Genomic DNA, 13881 nt, shown 5'->3' with positions numbered 1-13881 from the left:
TACCCACTGCATCCAATCTATTAACATTTTCTAGTGATTAATTTGCCTAAACAATACTTAACTCTTAAGTGTTAATTGAACAGGGTGATATTTTGTTTTTCATGGTCTTATAGAATCAAAGGTGGCTTTTGAATGTCAGAGAACTGGAGTGTGGGGGGAACCCACTCCATCTTGTCAAGTTCTCCTCGGCTCTGATACCATTCGTAAATATTGATGTTTACCCAATGAGCTATAATTTGTACACATAGAAAAATGGCTACCAAATGAAGAAGTAGGAATTTATATAAGCAACATAAAGTAATTCTAAATAAATAATTGATGTAAATGGAGGAAACTAAAAGTGCCCACAATGTCAGGGCATGGCTGAATTAAGTGTGTGTGGATACATTGGTAAACTTTTAAAAATCTTTTATTCAAACAGAGTGTCTCGTCATTCCATTGATTACATGCTTTAGAAACATTTTCTTTAATTAAATGCAATCTTGTAACAGGGATTAAAATAATTACCTTGCCAGCATAATTAATTCTCAATAACTTAGAAAGTGTCATGTCAGCCACCATCACTTTATAATCTTGCTTACATTTTAAATCTAACACAGGACACTCTTTTTTTGTTTTTCGTAATTCCTCAGATATAGTGCTTTTTAAAGTTTCCCTGGTTCCACACAACATAAAGCACTGTGACTAAAGTAAGCAAATCAGAGTGTATTGGAAGAAAATGGCAGAGCTCACAAAACCCAAGAAACAACTCAAGGAACAGACTTGAATTGAGCAGAAACCATGGCAGATCTAGGGATGCAGGCAGCAAGAGTGAATTAAACAAGACAATTCCCTGTAATTGTCAAGCTTTCGTCTTATATTGCTGCAACTCTTTATACTGCAAAGATCATATTTATTTTTGCCAGTGTACACGGCTTTTAGAGGCAAAAAGATCTCACTTTATCCCAATGCCTACATTTATTAGAAAATTTCCTAGCAAATAATGTGCTTCCATTGAAGATTCATCTCCTCCTGGTAATACTAATACCTACCTCATGGAGTTAGAGAATTTGTTCCTGAAACCTAGAAGATGTTTAATAAATAGTGTTGGTGATAACACAAGAATAATTGCTGGTTATCCAGGTAATGTTTTTATCATCAAGGGAGGTCCCTCTATTGGTGAAAGAGCTCATTCAATATGTACCAAAGTCAAGTGTGAGATAGGCATGCAGGCAAGTAAGATAGTTATAGAACACATAACTTCTGTAATAGAAAAGCTATGGAAACACAGGGCAGAAAGCACTGAACTCTCTTCCCCTGAGGGTTAAAAAGCAAGATCAGTTGCAACAACAGGAGCCATGTCACTGAACACTAAAAACCCAATAAAACTTTTCTTGATGGAGTCTCTCGATCACATGCTAATAGTTTATTTATATTCTAAGACATGTATAACACTTGGCTATTCTTTATGCTGATCTGTTGCTCTCACCCACATGTTCTTTTACCATAAAATCAAGTTACTGAGAATTAAACTTAGGTTTAAAACTTCAGTATTCCTAACGTTTTACATTCCTCTGAGTCTCATATTGAGACATTTTCTTTCTACTGAGAAAGTGTAGAAAATAAATATTAATGGATAGTGCAACTGAATTAACTTAAAATCTTGTTTTACCTTCTCTGCACATCAGCTATTTTAAGAAATTCCAGTACTGTGGATATGCACCCCATGTTCGCAGCTGTAAACCAAACACTGATGGACTCTCATCTCTAGAGAATCTCTTGGCAAGCATCATTCAGAGAGTGTTCGTCTGGGTTGTGTCTGTCGTTACATGTTTGGGAAACGTCTTTGTCATTTGTACGAGAACTTGTATCAGGTCTGAGAATAAGCTGCATGCCATGTCAATCATCTCTCTCTGCTGTGAGTATTTCCTGATGGAAGGGGAATTATAGTTTCAAAATATACAAAAGCATTGTTATGAGAAAATAAGTAAACAGGGGAAGAATTATGAGATTTTAAAATGTTCTCCTTTTTGCTTACATGTTGTTTTCACATTCACTACAATGAAAATAAGTGACGAGAAAGAAAATAAGTTTTAGAACAAGAAAACTCAAACACCTTAGATTAATGAAGCTCTCATTCATTACTTTTGTCTTCATAAAGAAGCTCTCCTTCAATCCAGTTTCCTTCTCTGAAGCCATAATATATTATTAAAGCTTGTAAAATATTTTACTATGAATAAAACCTTTGATGGTCACATTTTTCTATCCAGAGTATATTTACTTTTTTTGTTTGAAATATATATAATGGGTTGTTGTTTTTCTGGTCTTTGAGCTGCTAGAATCTTTTGCAGTCGTAACTAAAAATATCTAAAGAAAATGTTTTTAGTCCATCTGAAAAACTTTTTAAGTTTTTGAAATGTGATTGCAATGTATTATGTTAAATGAGGACTACAAAAAAAAATAAGCAAGAAACTAGTTATCAGGGTGTTAGTAGTGTAAGTGGCCAGTAATGTATCTATAGTCCCTCAATCAAGCATCAATCATTTTAATGTGTTGGCCCATGTCCTACACCCACCCTCATTCATAGTCCAATGTCTAATTGTTTTTTCATTGCAAACTACCTAAGAAACAGGACTCAGAAATTATTTACAACTCTGTATTGTTAGTATTGTTAGTTACAAAATTTTGAGGACTCTCAATTTCCTTGGTGAAGGCTAGAATGTAACTTCAGAATTTAAGGATGAGGGTCAGCCTTATGATTTACAGTGATACGATTTTAGAAACCTTGTGTAGATTTCTTGTACAGTAAAATAAATTTTTAATCTCACCTACTTTTGGATATGTAATGTTTGCTTAAAAGTAAATACACCAAGCAGGACACCACATTGTCTGTTGATTTGAGGACTGGGAGAGTCTAACATGAGTCAGAGAAAGATGTGAAAAAGGGAGCTGAGAATCAGAGAGGACAAGCTTTCTAGGGTAGATAATTTAAGCCCCCCAAAATTGTACTAACTGCAAAGCACATCATAATTATTCATGTCTTCTAAGTTATGGGCCTCAAAATTCAGCCATTATTCTATTACAGCAGCTTCTGAATTATTTTCTCTGGGATTTTGGATGATGTCTTTAGCTTGTTAAACTGAGAGAATTCAGTGGAAGAGGTGAACCAAATAATAACATCGCCATCTTGGTCCCTAATCCAATGCTCAACATAATTGCATTTTATTCATTTATTCAACACTTCTAGGGGATGAGCTAGAACGAAAAACAAAACAGAGAAGATCCCTGTTTGCACAGACTTACATGTTTATGGAGAACAGAGAAATGATTATTTTAGCTGTAAAGGATACTATAAGAGTGGTTATCAGAGAGTTGATGAAGAGTCCCTTACCCATAAATGAATTCTTAGAATAAAAATTAGCTCTTCCCAAGGTAGAAGAAACTTGGCTATTTTTTGCTAAAATATTAGATATGTTATATATACCAAAATATTAATGCTTATTGATAATTGCATTATACTATTTATTTCTCTAAATCTGTGAAATTTACTGATCCCTATAGGTGCCGACTGCCTAATGGGAATATATTTATTTGTGGTTGGAGCCTTTGATCTAAAGTTTCGTGGAGAATATAATAAGCATGCACAGCTGTGGATAGAGAGTTTTCAATGTCAGCTTATGGGATCTTTGGCCGTTCTGTCTACAGAAGTATCAGTATTACTTTTAACATTTCTGACATTGGAAAAATATATCTGTATCGTGTATCCTTTTAGATATTTAAGACCTAGAAAACGCAGAACAATCACAGTGCTGATTCTCATTTGGATTATTGGGGTTATAGTGGCTTTCATTCCCTTGAGCAATAAGGAACTTTTCAAAAACTACTATGGTACCAATGGAGTATGTTTCCCTCTTCACTTAGAAGATACAGAAAGTATTGGAGCCCAGGTTTATTCAGTGACAATTTTTCTTGGTAAGAAATTCTGTATTATGAGCCCTTTCATATAAATGTTACAATAAACCATAACATGAACCTCCCTATACCTTCTAATGTTTACAAATTTTTTATGTCAGTCTTCTAACCAGTTTTTTTCATTGACATTGGGGGTGAATTCTCTCAGAATCCGTTAAAGGATTTTTTATTAAATTTCCTTTTATCATCCAACATGATGCACCTTAAAAAAAGACAAGACACTAAACACTTGTATTTCATGCATTCACCCTAATAATACTAAGCAAAATATATTTTAAGTCTTTGCCTTTGTAATATGAACAAATCCAAAGTAGCCAGAGAAGCCTTTGTCCTGAGTAGACATACAAGTGTTTTCTCTTGTAAATTTTTTTCAAAATATAAACAACATAACTGAATTATTAAAAAATAATACTAGCCCTGGCTGGTGTGGCTCAGCGGGTTGAGCATCAGCCTGTGAACCAAGGGGTCGCTGGTTTGATTCCTGGTCAGGGCACATGCCTGGGTTACAGGCCAAGTCCTCCATTGGGGGTGCGCGAGGGGCAACCACACATTGATGTTTCTCTCCCTTTCTCCCTCCTTTCTTTCTCTCTAAAAATAAATAAATAAATATTGTTTTAATAATAATGGAAACATTAATTTAATAGACCAAAGATATTCACTGAATTACTATGGTCTCATTTTAATATGTCATTTCAAACATTCCTCATCACTTAAACAATACTTCCAATTTTAAAAAATTCATGATTTCCGTGTACCCTACTAATTCTTATTAACTAAAAACATGTCATGGTTTTTGTATCTTCTCTTTAATAATATCAGCTAAGGGTATGTTTGTTTGTTTTGAATGTTTGAAGAATGTTTATGTACATTAATAATAATCTCTGTGTTCTGCATAGGTATTAACTTGGTGGCATTTCTCATCATAGTTTTTTCCTATGGAAGCATGTTTTACAGCGTTCATCGAAGCACCGTAACAACAACTGAAATACAGAAGCAAGTTAAAAAAGAGATGATCCTTGCCAAACGGTTTTTCTTTATTGTGTTTACTGATGCATTATGCTGGATACCCATTTTTGTACTGAAATTCCTTTCATTGCTTCAGATAGAAATACCAGGTACAACTTTTTTCTTCTTTGTATGAAGAGATAATGTATCTGTTTCTACCATGTTCCTCTAAGAAAGAAAACTAAGATCCTTAACACTAACTGATTTCAAGAATTGTAAGTCAGAGTTATATGTACTTCAGGTTCTCTTCATCAGTCAAATGTTTACTGGAAGCTGTTCAGTTCTTTCCATAAATGCCTAAAATCATAATTACTATTAGAACAAAGGAACAATGAACTCAAATAAATTACACTCACTGTGTTGAAATTCTGGTAAGCCCGTTCTTAAGATGACCAGAAGTAACATAGGTCAAAATGATCATTAAATAACTATTTATTTCAGAGGGTAAAAGATTTTTCTTCCTGGGATAAATAGCAACTCAAAGAACATTACCCGAGAGTATGAAAGATGATAGATGAAAACTCATTAACTCAGACATTCATATACCCACATTCATAGCAGCATCATTCACAATAGCCAAAAGGTGGAAGCAATCATGGGTTCGTCAATGGATGAATGGATGAACAAAATGTATTATCTATGCAAAATGTAATAGTATTCAGACGTATGAAGGGAAGAAATTCTGATACATGCTACAACATGGGTGGACCTTGAAAACATTATGCTAAGTGAAATAAGCCAGTCACAAAAGAACAAATATTGTATGATTCCACTTCTAGGAAGAAACTAGAGTAGTCAAATTCATAGACAGAAAGGCTGTAAAATGTATTGTTAATGGTTGGAAGGAGAAGGGGATAGGGAGTCATTAGGTACAGAGTTTCATTTTGTCAGGATGGAAAAGTTCTGGAGATTCATGGTGGTGATGCACAAGAATGTGACATGTACTCAATACACTTAAAAATGATTAAGATGGTAAATCTTATGTTATATGAACTTTGTCACAATTTCAGAGATGTGCAAAATCCTGTTAACTGTATGTATAGTGCAGTATGCATTCATATTTTTAAAAATTTATAACCATAAATTTTTTTATTTTCTTTTATCCCATGGTTGCTGGTGATAGTATCTTACATTTTATAAGCAATGAAGAAAGATAGCATTAATTAAATTTTTAAAAAATCTCAGTAGTTGCATACACACTACTGTTGTTTTCTAAGAGGTTATTCAAAGATGTTTTTACTGAAATAAGCATGATAGCTAGTGAAAAGCCTAAAAATACATACCTATTCTTAAAACCAAATAAATAGTTAAAAGAAATTTATTAAAGATAGCATACATTCTGAGCAATGTAGTACATACTATATATACTATGTAGTATTTAAAACATTTCAAAAGGTATGATTTAATACTAAACAACAGTTTTTCCTAAAATGGAATTAAATAATATGTAACCACTCAAGGGAAAATATTCCCATCTACTGGAATACTTCTCTTGTATGTTTGAGAAAAGCTTTTTAGCAATGAACCCTGATTTTCTGAAGTACCAGCACTCCCCTCAAACATTGGCCCCCTGGAAAGACATCCTGGAAACACATATAGTCCTTGTATTTAATTATGTAACATCAAATGGAAAAAATAAAGACTTGAATGGGGGCTGGGGTAGAAACAAGGAAAAGGGGTTTCTATAACTTGCAAACACCCATAAATACTAAAACTATTACATTTCTCCCTTCCAGGTACCATAACCTCTTGGGTAGTGATTTTTATTTTGCCTATCAACAGTGCTTTGAACCCAATTCTCTACACTCTGACCACAAGACCATTCAAAGAAATGATCCACCAGTTTTGGAATAATTACAGACGAAGATCTATTAACAGCAAAAGAAGTCAGAAAACACATGCTCCGTCATTCATCTGGATAGAAATGTGGCCACTGCGGGAGATGCCACCTAAGTTAATGAAGCCAGCTCCTTTCAGAGACTCCTATGAATTGTCACTAATTTCTCAATCGACTAGACTCAATTCCTGTTCATAGCTGACTGTGAACTCCACTGGGGTGCTTCGAAATGGATTAGCATAAAATGAATGCCACAAAATTAATAATTTATATTAATGGCTAACATAAGTTATATTGATAATGTGTATATACTAGCACATATTTTGCATAGGAAATTTAAGAGAAATCTAGTTCAGAAAGATCATTCATTCTTTTTGCATTTCTTAAGTACCCATATGTGCATGGCACTGTGGTACATTCCTGGAAGTAGACAGTATAGAACCTTCTTGATCTTCAATGTTAAATTGTGTTTACAAAATATAAAAAGTCCATCTGCAGCTCTCAGGTTAAAGTAGAGCGTTGTCTGTCATGCTTATCAGCAAACATAAGAATTATGGACACTTTGAAATAAGGGGTTAAGGTTCTGGAACACTCAATATAAAAGCATCAGAGAAAATGTCTGATTATTTGCAAAATACAGATATTCTGTTTTAAGAATTCATCTTAATTCTCAAGTCTTCGTACACATGAGAGTAAATATAAAGTATTTATTGCCATGAAAAATATAGGCGAATATAAATCAAAACAGCACTTCTCTGCCACTTCCTGCCCAGTTTTCTCTTTGCTTTGAGAACATCATATGGGATTGGGAAGGAGAGTGAGAATATTGCTAAGGAGAGAATCAGCAAAGCTAGGATGAGGACAGACATTTAGATCAATGGAACAGAATTTGAGAGTCCGGAAAGAAAACCTTCACATTTACAGTCAATTAACTTTCAACAAAAATGCAAAGATAATCAAGTGAAGAAAAAACAGTCTTTTCAACACATGATGCTGGGACAATTCACATGCAAAAGAATGAAGTTTGACCTCTACCTTACACCATATATAAAAATTAACTCAGCATAAATTAACAACCTAAATATAAGACATGAAACTCTCAGAAGAAAACATGGGTAAGTCTTCAAGACCTTGGACTCGGCAACTGATTCTTAGATATGACAACAAAAGCATAAGCAACAAAGGGAAAAAATACATTTCATCTAATAAAAACTTTTGTGTATCAGAGGACATTATTTTTAAAAAGTGGAAAAAAAAACACCATACAGAATGAAAGAAAATATTTAGAAATCATATATCTGAAGGGGGGTTTAATATCAAAAATATTTAAAGAACTTCTACAACTCAACAAAAAAGACAAGCAGCCAATTAAAATATGGGAAAAGGACTTGAACATTTTTCCAAAGAAGATATACAAATGGCCAGTAAGCACATGAAAAGATGCTCAACATCAGTAATAACTAGAAAAATGCAGATCAAAACCACAAGATAACACATCACACCTACTAAGAGAGCTGTTTAATTTTAAAAATAACATGTTGGCAAGGATATGGAGATTGAAACCCCTTTGACATTGCTGGTTTGAATGTAAAATGGTGCAGCTGCCATAAAAAAACAGATTAGTGGTTCCTCAAAAGCCTATCATGGAATTATAATATGATCCAGCCATTTCAGTTCTGGGTATGAACCCAGGCGTTGAAAACAGGACTCAAATCTATGCTTGCATGGAAATACTCATTTTGGCATTATTCACAGTAGCCAAAAGGGCCTATCAACCGATGAATAGATAAAATGTAGTATATACATAACATACAATGGAATATTACGCAGGCCATAAAAAAAGGAATGACGTTTTGACCCATGGTACATGGTGAATGTGAAATAAACCAGACAAAAAAGGACAAATACTGTGATTCCACTTGCATGAAATATCTAGAATAAGCAAATTCATAGAGACAAAAAAATTAGAATTTAATGGGGGAGGGAGGCTTTGAAGGGTGATGCCTAAGAAGTGCAGGGTATCTTTTGGGGCAAAAGAAAAAGTTCTAAAATTGATTATGGTGATGGATAAACAACTCTGCAATTATAATAAAAGCCATACACTTTAGATTGCTGAATTTTATAGTATGTAAATTATATCTCAATAAAGCAGTTAAAAGGAAAAAGAAAGAAGAGCTAACATACACACATTCAGGAACTTAACTTCAGGAAGGAAGGGTCTCTATGTACATGTTTGCCCTAAAGAGAAAGTAGTTGTCATCAAGAGATAGATTTACCTTCTGTTTTCACAGCCAAATAGATCATACTTTTTTACTAGTTATTATCCTGGTCTCTGAGCTATAGGAATTTTATGATTTCATAATTTGAAACCTTTAAAAAATTAAATGTTTTCAAGTGGTTTTAAGTACACCAGACATGTTTGAAACATAAAAATACTGGAATCAAAAAATATTTATTGAGTATATAATTGTATAATTTCTTTTGAAAATAAATTACCTGTAATATAAGTCTATTAAAAACATGGATTGCTTTGAGTCCTTTCTGTTCCTATTTGGAATGGTTCCAATTAGTTTTCTACATAAGAAATGTGATATACTTTCAATAAAAATAAGAATATAGAGCTATAATTTTTTTAAATATTTTATTTATTAAATAAAGGGAGAGAGAAAGAACATTGTTTTGTTGCCTTTTGCATGCCTCCCACTGGGGACCTGGCCCACAACCCAGGCTTGTGCCCTGACCAGGAATCGAACCTGCAGTCTTTCTGTTCACAGGCCAGCAGGCACTCAATCCACTGAGCCACACCAGCCAGGGCACAAAGCTACAATTCTTGTAATATTCAATTCTCTAACTACTTAGGCTATAAGTTTTAAAAAGCTTACAAAAGTAAAAATACATTTAAATTATATTCCAAGGTTATATTAGGACTATTTATTTTAAAAGTATTACTACTAATATTAAATAATGGAATGGAAAATTATTTTTCTTAAGAGTATCTAGTAGAGAACAAAAGCAGTAATCATGAAGAGAATAGATAAAATGTATTCCTACAAAAATGATTTTGTGATCTATGCTTAAGGGTCTCAGAAATGCTGTGAATTTACAAATAAGCATATACTTCTGAAACTACCTGTTAGCATCTAAAATATTTTCAAATGCTTTTCTGGAAGCCATATGGTTTCCTGTCTATTCAATTCACTCACTCTTTCATCCTTCCACCTCTCCAAATAGGAGTAACCTCTATACAAACATAGATCTGAAGAAAATACAGCCAAATGCTAACATTTTTAAAATCAGCATAGTGGAAATGCATTGGTGTCCTTTAAATCATTCACCTTTCCTGTTACATTTGAAATACTTCAATAGAACATTTTAGAGTAATGGACCCACAGAAATGGAAATAAAATTTGCTTTTAACAAGTTTATTTTTGTACATTTTAAATTTTTATGACACGTAAGAAAAATATTTTTCTAGTCTCAAAATATGCAACTCTGTGGTACAGGTACATACCATATGTGTTATCTTTAACTTGAAAAAATTAATCAAGAACTATGACCTAATATGCCGAACAAAACTGTTCTTTGCCCATCCATTTGTCCCCTTTCATAGCCCCATTGTGGAGCTTTAGAATATAGTTCTGTACACATATCCATATCTACAAAGAATTAAGATGCTATATCAAAGATGTCCAGAATTATCTAGTAGAAAATTAGTTGGCTTAATCATTGACACAAACCACCAGAGAGACAGAGACAAGGCAACATAAGATACAGGACAAGTAAAACAGAACATTGTCCGTTAAAGTCAAATAATGTGAAAATAATGACATCATTTAAATGTTTGCATTAAAAACAAAGTAACTTTTTAAAAATTATTATGTTTAGAATTCAGAATTATTACTTACAAAGCTCCAAAAGCAATAGTACAGAGCCATAATTGTGAAAAGACACTTTAAAGAGAGCAATCAAAGGCCTAACAACATAGAATGCAAGAAATAGCTGTAAAAGCGGTGAACCTTAGAAATAAATAGGGAAAAAATACGCATTCTTTCTACAAAAGCTTTCATTTTCTTAAGTAAAATCATTTTTAAAAAGCATCATAGAAGGACAAAAAATATTTATCATATATTTTAGAAAGCCGTCATCAGTTAAAAAGTTCAAATCCCTGTAAGTATTTGACTCAAATATTTTTTAGAGAAACAACATAACCTTCATGCTAAAAAGAGGAAGAAAAAAAATAGATTTTAATTGTGTTGTCAACCCTTTTATACAACAAACGTATAGTGATTATGTGATACTATTCTAGGTGCTGGGGATACGGAAGTAAGATACAGTAATTGGTTCTAGAGAACTTAGCCTACTGGAGCTGGATCTAACATTATTAACCTTAAAGTTATCTTCCTTGGTCCATAAAATGAAGCTCAACCTCAAACTCGGCCATTCTCAGCATCTTCTTGCAAATTGAATAGAATAATGTTCTACCTAGTTTGCTACTGGGTAACACTGTGGTATTAGTATCTACTGATGAAATTAACTTTCATAAAAGATTCTATAAAAGTTTAGATAGAATGTATTTAAAGGTAAACAAATACTAGCCACCATTAAAAATAACATCAGTATTCTGTTTTCACAAAAGAAAACCAAGAAAAAATTCCATTTTGTGTAAACAGGACTACTGAAGATTTAACTATACCTATGGTACATGTGCAAATATCATAAATGAGGAAGTAGGAGTGATTCCACAGTGAAATCAGTTGTCAGGCTTCAAAGAATCATAGCCTTCTTTCAAGAGGTCCCGCCATGTTTTAAGAAAACGTGCATTTTCTGTACATTTGAAGGCAAGCTCTTCCACTTGAGCTGATACTGCAGATGTGGCTTCAAGAAGTTTGGTTAATGAAAATGCTGCCTGAAATTAAAAAAAAAAAAGTCAAACAATATAAGTTTATTCTTTAAATCCTCATCTCATTTTATATCCTAAAAATAGCTTAAAACCTTAACTCCAATGTTTAGAAGTAAAAAAGTCTTCAAACTAAAACACCACCTCTTTCAGGGGACCTAAGAAATTCTTTAATGTGAAGTAAGCTAGAAAGATGCCCATTATGTATGAGACATGACACATCAGGTGTTTTGTTTTTTTTTAAGATTTTATTATTTTTAGAGAGAGGGGAGAGAGGGAGAAAGAGAGGGAGAGAAACATCAATGTATGATTGCCTCTCAAGCTGGCCCCCAGCTAGAGACCTGGCTGGAGACCTAGCCTGCAACACAGGCATGTGCCCTGACCAGGAATCAAACCAGCAAGCCTTTGGTTTGCCAGGGGCGCTCAATCCACTGAGCCACATCAGCCAGGGCTCAGTTTTTTTTGTTTTGTTTTGTTTTTTGTTTTTTGTTTAATTTGAAAAATATACTGGAGTGTCATTTAGCTCAACAAGGTGACTTGGACCGCTTGACACTAAGTACCAGAAGTATCTGAAGGACTTCATCAAACTCTTACTGATATTTGGGTAACAAAGGCATTGTTCATTCTTTTTACCTGTGAACTTTAGACCATGAAAATGTATAGACCAAAGAACAGATACTCTCAGCTGACAAATAAAATCAGCATGATCAAAACACATGCAGAAAATACCGAACTCTTGGGGGCAGGCAATTCACTTCTTAAGTGTTTTCATCTACGATATAAAATAACACTGTTCCTAGATAACATTCCAATTCTACATATTCACTTGAAACCAGTCTTGTTCAGCAAAACTAGAAGCTGTATCAGCATTTTGCTCATTAAAAAATATATATATGTATATATATTTGATCCGTGAGATAATCGAGTTCATTTCCCAGTTTCCAATGTATTCTACAAAGTTCTCCCAGGAAGATTACACCCTATATACCCCATTCACTTGACCTACTCTGAAACTGTCGACACCCCCCCACACACACACACACACACTCCTCCAGTGGTGTATTAGGGTTGCAGCTTGTGTGCGCGCGTGCGCCTGTTATTTTCTGGAAATTTGAGATTCAAAAGAAACCAACCCACCATGCATTCTAGCAATCCGAGGGAGGGATCTTTGACAAAACCGTTAATGAAACCAATCTGGGCTACAGGGGCAGGGACTAACCCCTCCAAACTCGGTCCAGCGAAAAGCAAGCCTGAGATAGACATTAGCACTGTCAGCTGGCTCTGGGCAGGTGGCCAACTAGAACAGCGGGCTCTTAAGTCCCACGGAGAGAGAAATCACAGCCTGATCCCAAGCCTCCACAGATAGCGGGGCAGGGCGGGGGGAGGTGCAGACAAAGGCAGCACAAATCCCTGTTTCGGGTAACAGGGATGACTGAAACCAGAAGGCGAGGCAAAAAGTAAAGCCTGAGGGATGGGACGGGTGGGGTCATAACCCGTAATTCCTCAACACTAAATCTAAAGGGTGAATCCGCAACGGGCAAAAGGACGAGATGCGCCAGAATGGGTGTACGGATTTCCTCCTTCCCTGGCCCCACCGCGGTCCGTCTTCCAACAGGTGTCCGTGGGGACGCGGCCCCGGGACCTGTCCGGTGACACTCACGTCTCCGATCTGCAACTCCACTTCCTCCAGCGGGTCCACTATTCTGCCGCTGCTCCTGCTAGGAACTGGCCAGTCCAAACTCACTGGAACCCCGGGGGAAGATGTTGAAGAGGCGTCTGAAGACGAACGAGAAAAGGAAGGCGGCGGGGGCTGAGAAGAAACTCGCACCTCCTCGTGGTCTGCCATGGAGAAGGGCTGAGACAGCCGAAACCAAACTTGGCAGAACCGACACCAACTGTCTTTCAACCGCTCGCGCCCTAAGCCCAGAGGCCCCGCCTTCTCCCACCCGAAATCCCTCCCAGTCTCCTTGTGGGTGTCTGCCCAATACCAAATAGACAGTTTATTTGGTTCATTTTTTCGAGACAGCCAATCAGATGTCAGTCAATTCACCTTGTGCGCCTCAGTGCTCTTGCGCAAAGCTTCATACAGGCTTAGAAGGCTCTTCTGCAGAAGACTACAACTCCCAGGATGCCGTAAGGGTCGCGTTGCACTATGGGACTTGTGAGACCGAAGCGCAGACTCAATCCACAA

The 13881-nt window shown here is 35.3% G+C and overlaps 2 protein-coding genes across 2 annotated transcripts in view; one reads left to right on the top strand and one right to left on the bottom strand.

The window, feature by feature from the left end:
* Positions 1 to 7050, top strand: part of RXFP1 (relaxin family peptide receptor 1) — a 47657-nt gene extending 40607 nt beyond the window's left edge. Inside the window, exons 15-18 of the mRNA XM_090290164.1 lie at positions 1668 to 1897; positions 3541 to 3951; positions 4848 to 5066; positions 6693 to 7050. Of these exons, the coding sequence (XP_090146290.1) occupies positions 1668 to 1897; positions 3541 to 3951; positions 4848 to 5066; positions 6693 to 6991 (1159 nt within the window). The 3' untranslated portion in view covers positions 6992 to 7050. The remainder of the gene's footprint in view (positions 1 to 1667; positions 1898 to 3540; positions 3952 to 4847; positions 5067 to 6692) is intronic.
* Positions 7051 to 11007: 3957 nt separating this feature from the next.
* Positions 11008 to 13831, bottom strand: CUNH4orf46 (chromosome unknown C4orf46 homolog). Its single transcript, XM_090288764.1, has 2 exons — positions 13351 to 13831; positions 11008 to 11699 (listed from the first exon to the last, which is right to left on the bottom strand). Exons 1-2 carry the CDS (start codon positions 13534 to 13536, stop codon positions 11544 to 11546), a joined length of 342 nt encoding a protein of 113 aa, XP_090144890.1. The 5' UTR covers positions 13537 to 13831; the 3' UTR covers positions 11008 to 11543.
* Between the last annotated feature and the right edge of the window lie 50 nt (positions 13832 to 13881).

The sequence above is a fragment of the Furipterus horrens genome, unplaced genomic scaffold (genome assembly GCF_987537825.1).
Source record: "Furipterus horrens unplaced genomic scaffold, mFurHor1.1.pri manual_scaffold_10, whole genome shotgun sequence".
Classification (NCBI taxonomy): domain Eukaryota; kingdom Metazoa; phylum Chordata; class Mammalia; order Chiroptera; family Furipteridae; genus Furipterus; species Furipterus horrens.
This window is presented reverse-complemented; position numbering and strand designations above follow the sequence as displayed.

Excerpts from the sequence above, each read along its gene's own strand:
- CUNH4orf46 (XM_090288764.1), bottom strand. The coding sequence starts at position 13,536 with ATGGCAGACCACGAGGAGGTGCGAGTTTCTTCTCAGCCCCCGCCGCCT. Across the intron at positions 11,700-13,350 it reads TGGAGTTGCAGATCGGAGAC|GCAGCATTTTCATTAACCAA; the intron begins GTGAGTGTCACC and ends TTTTAATTTCAG.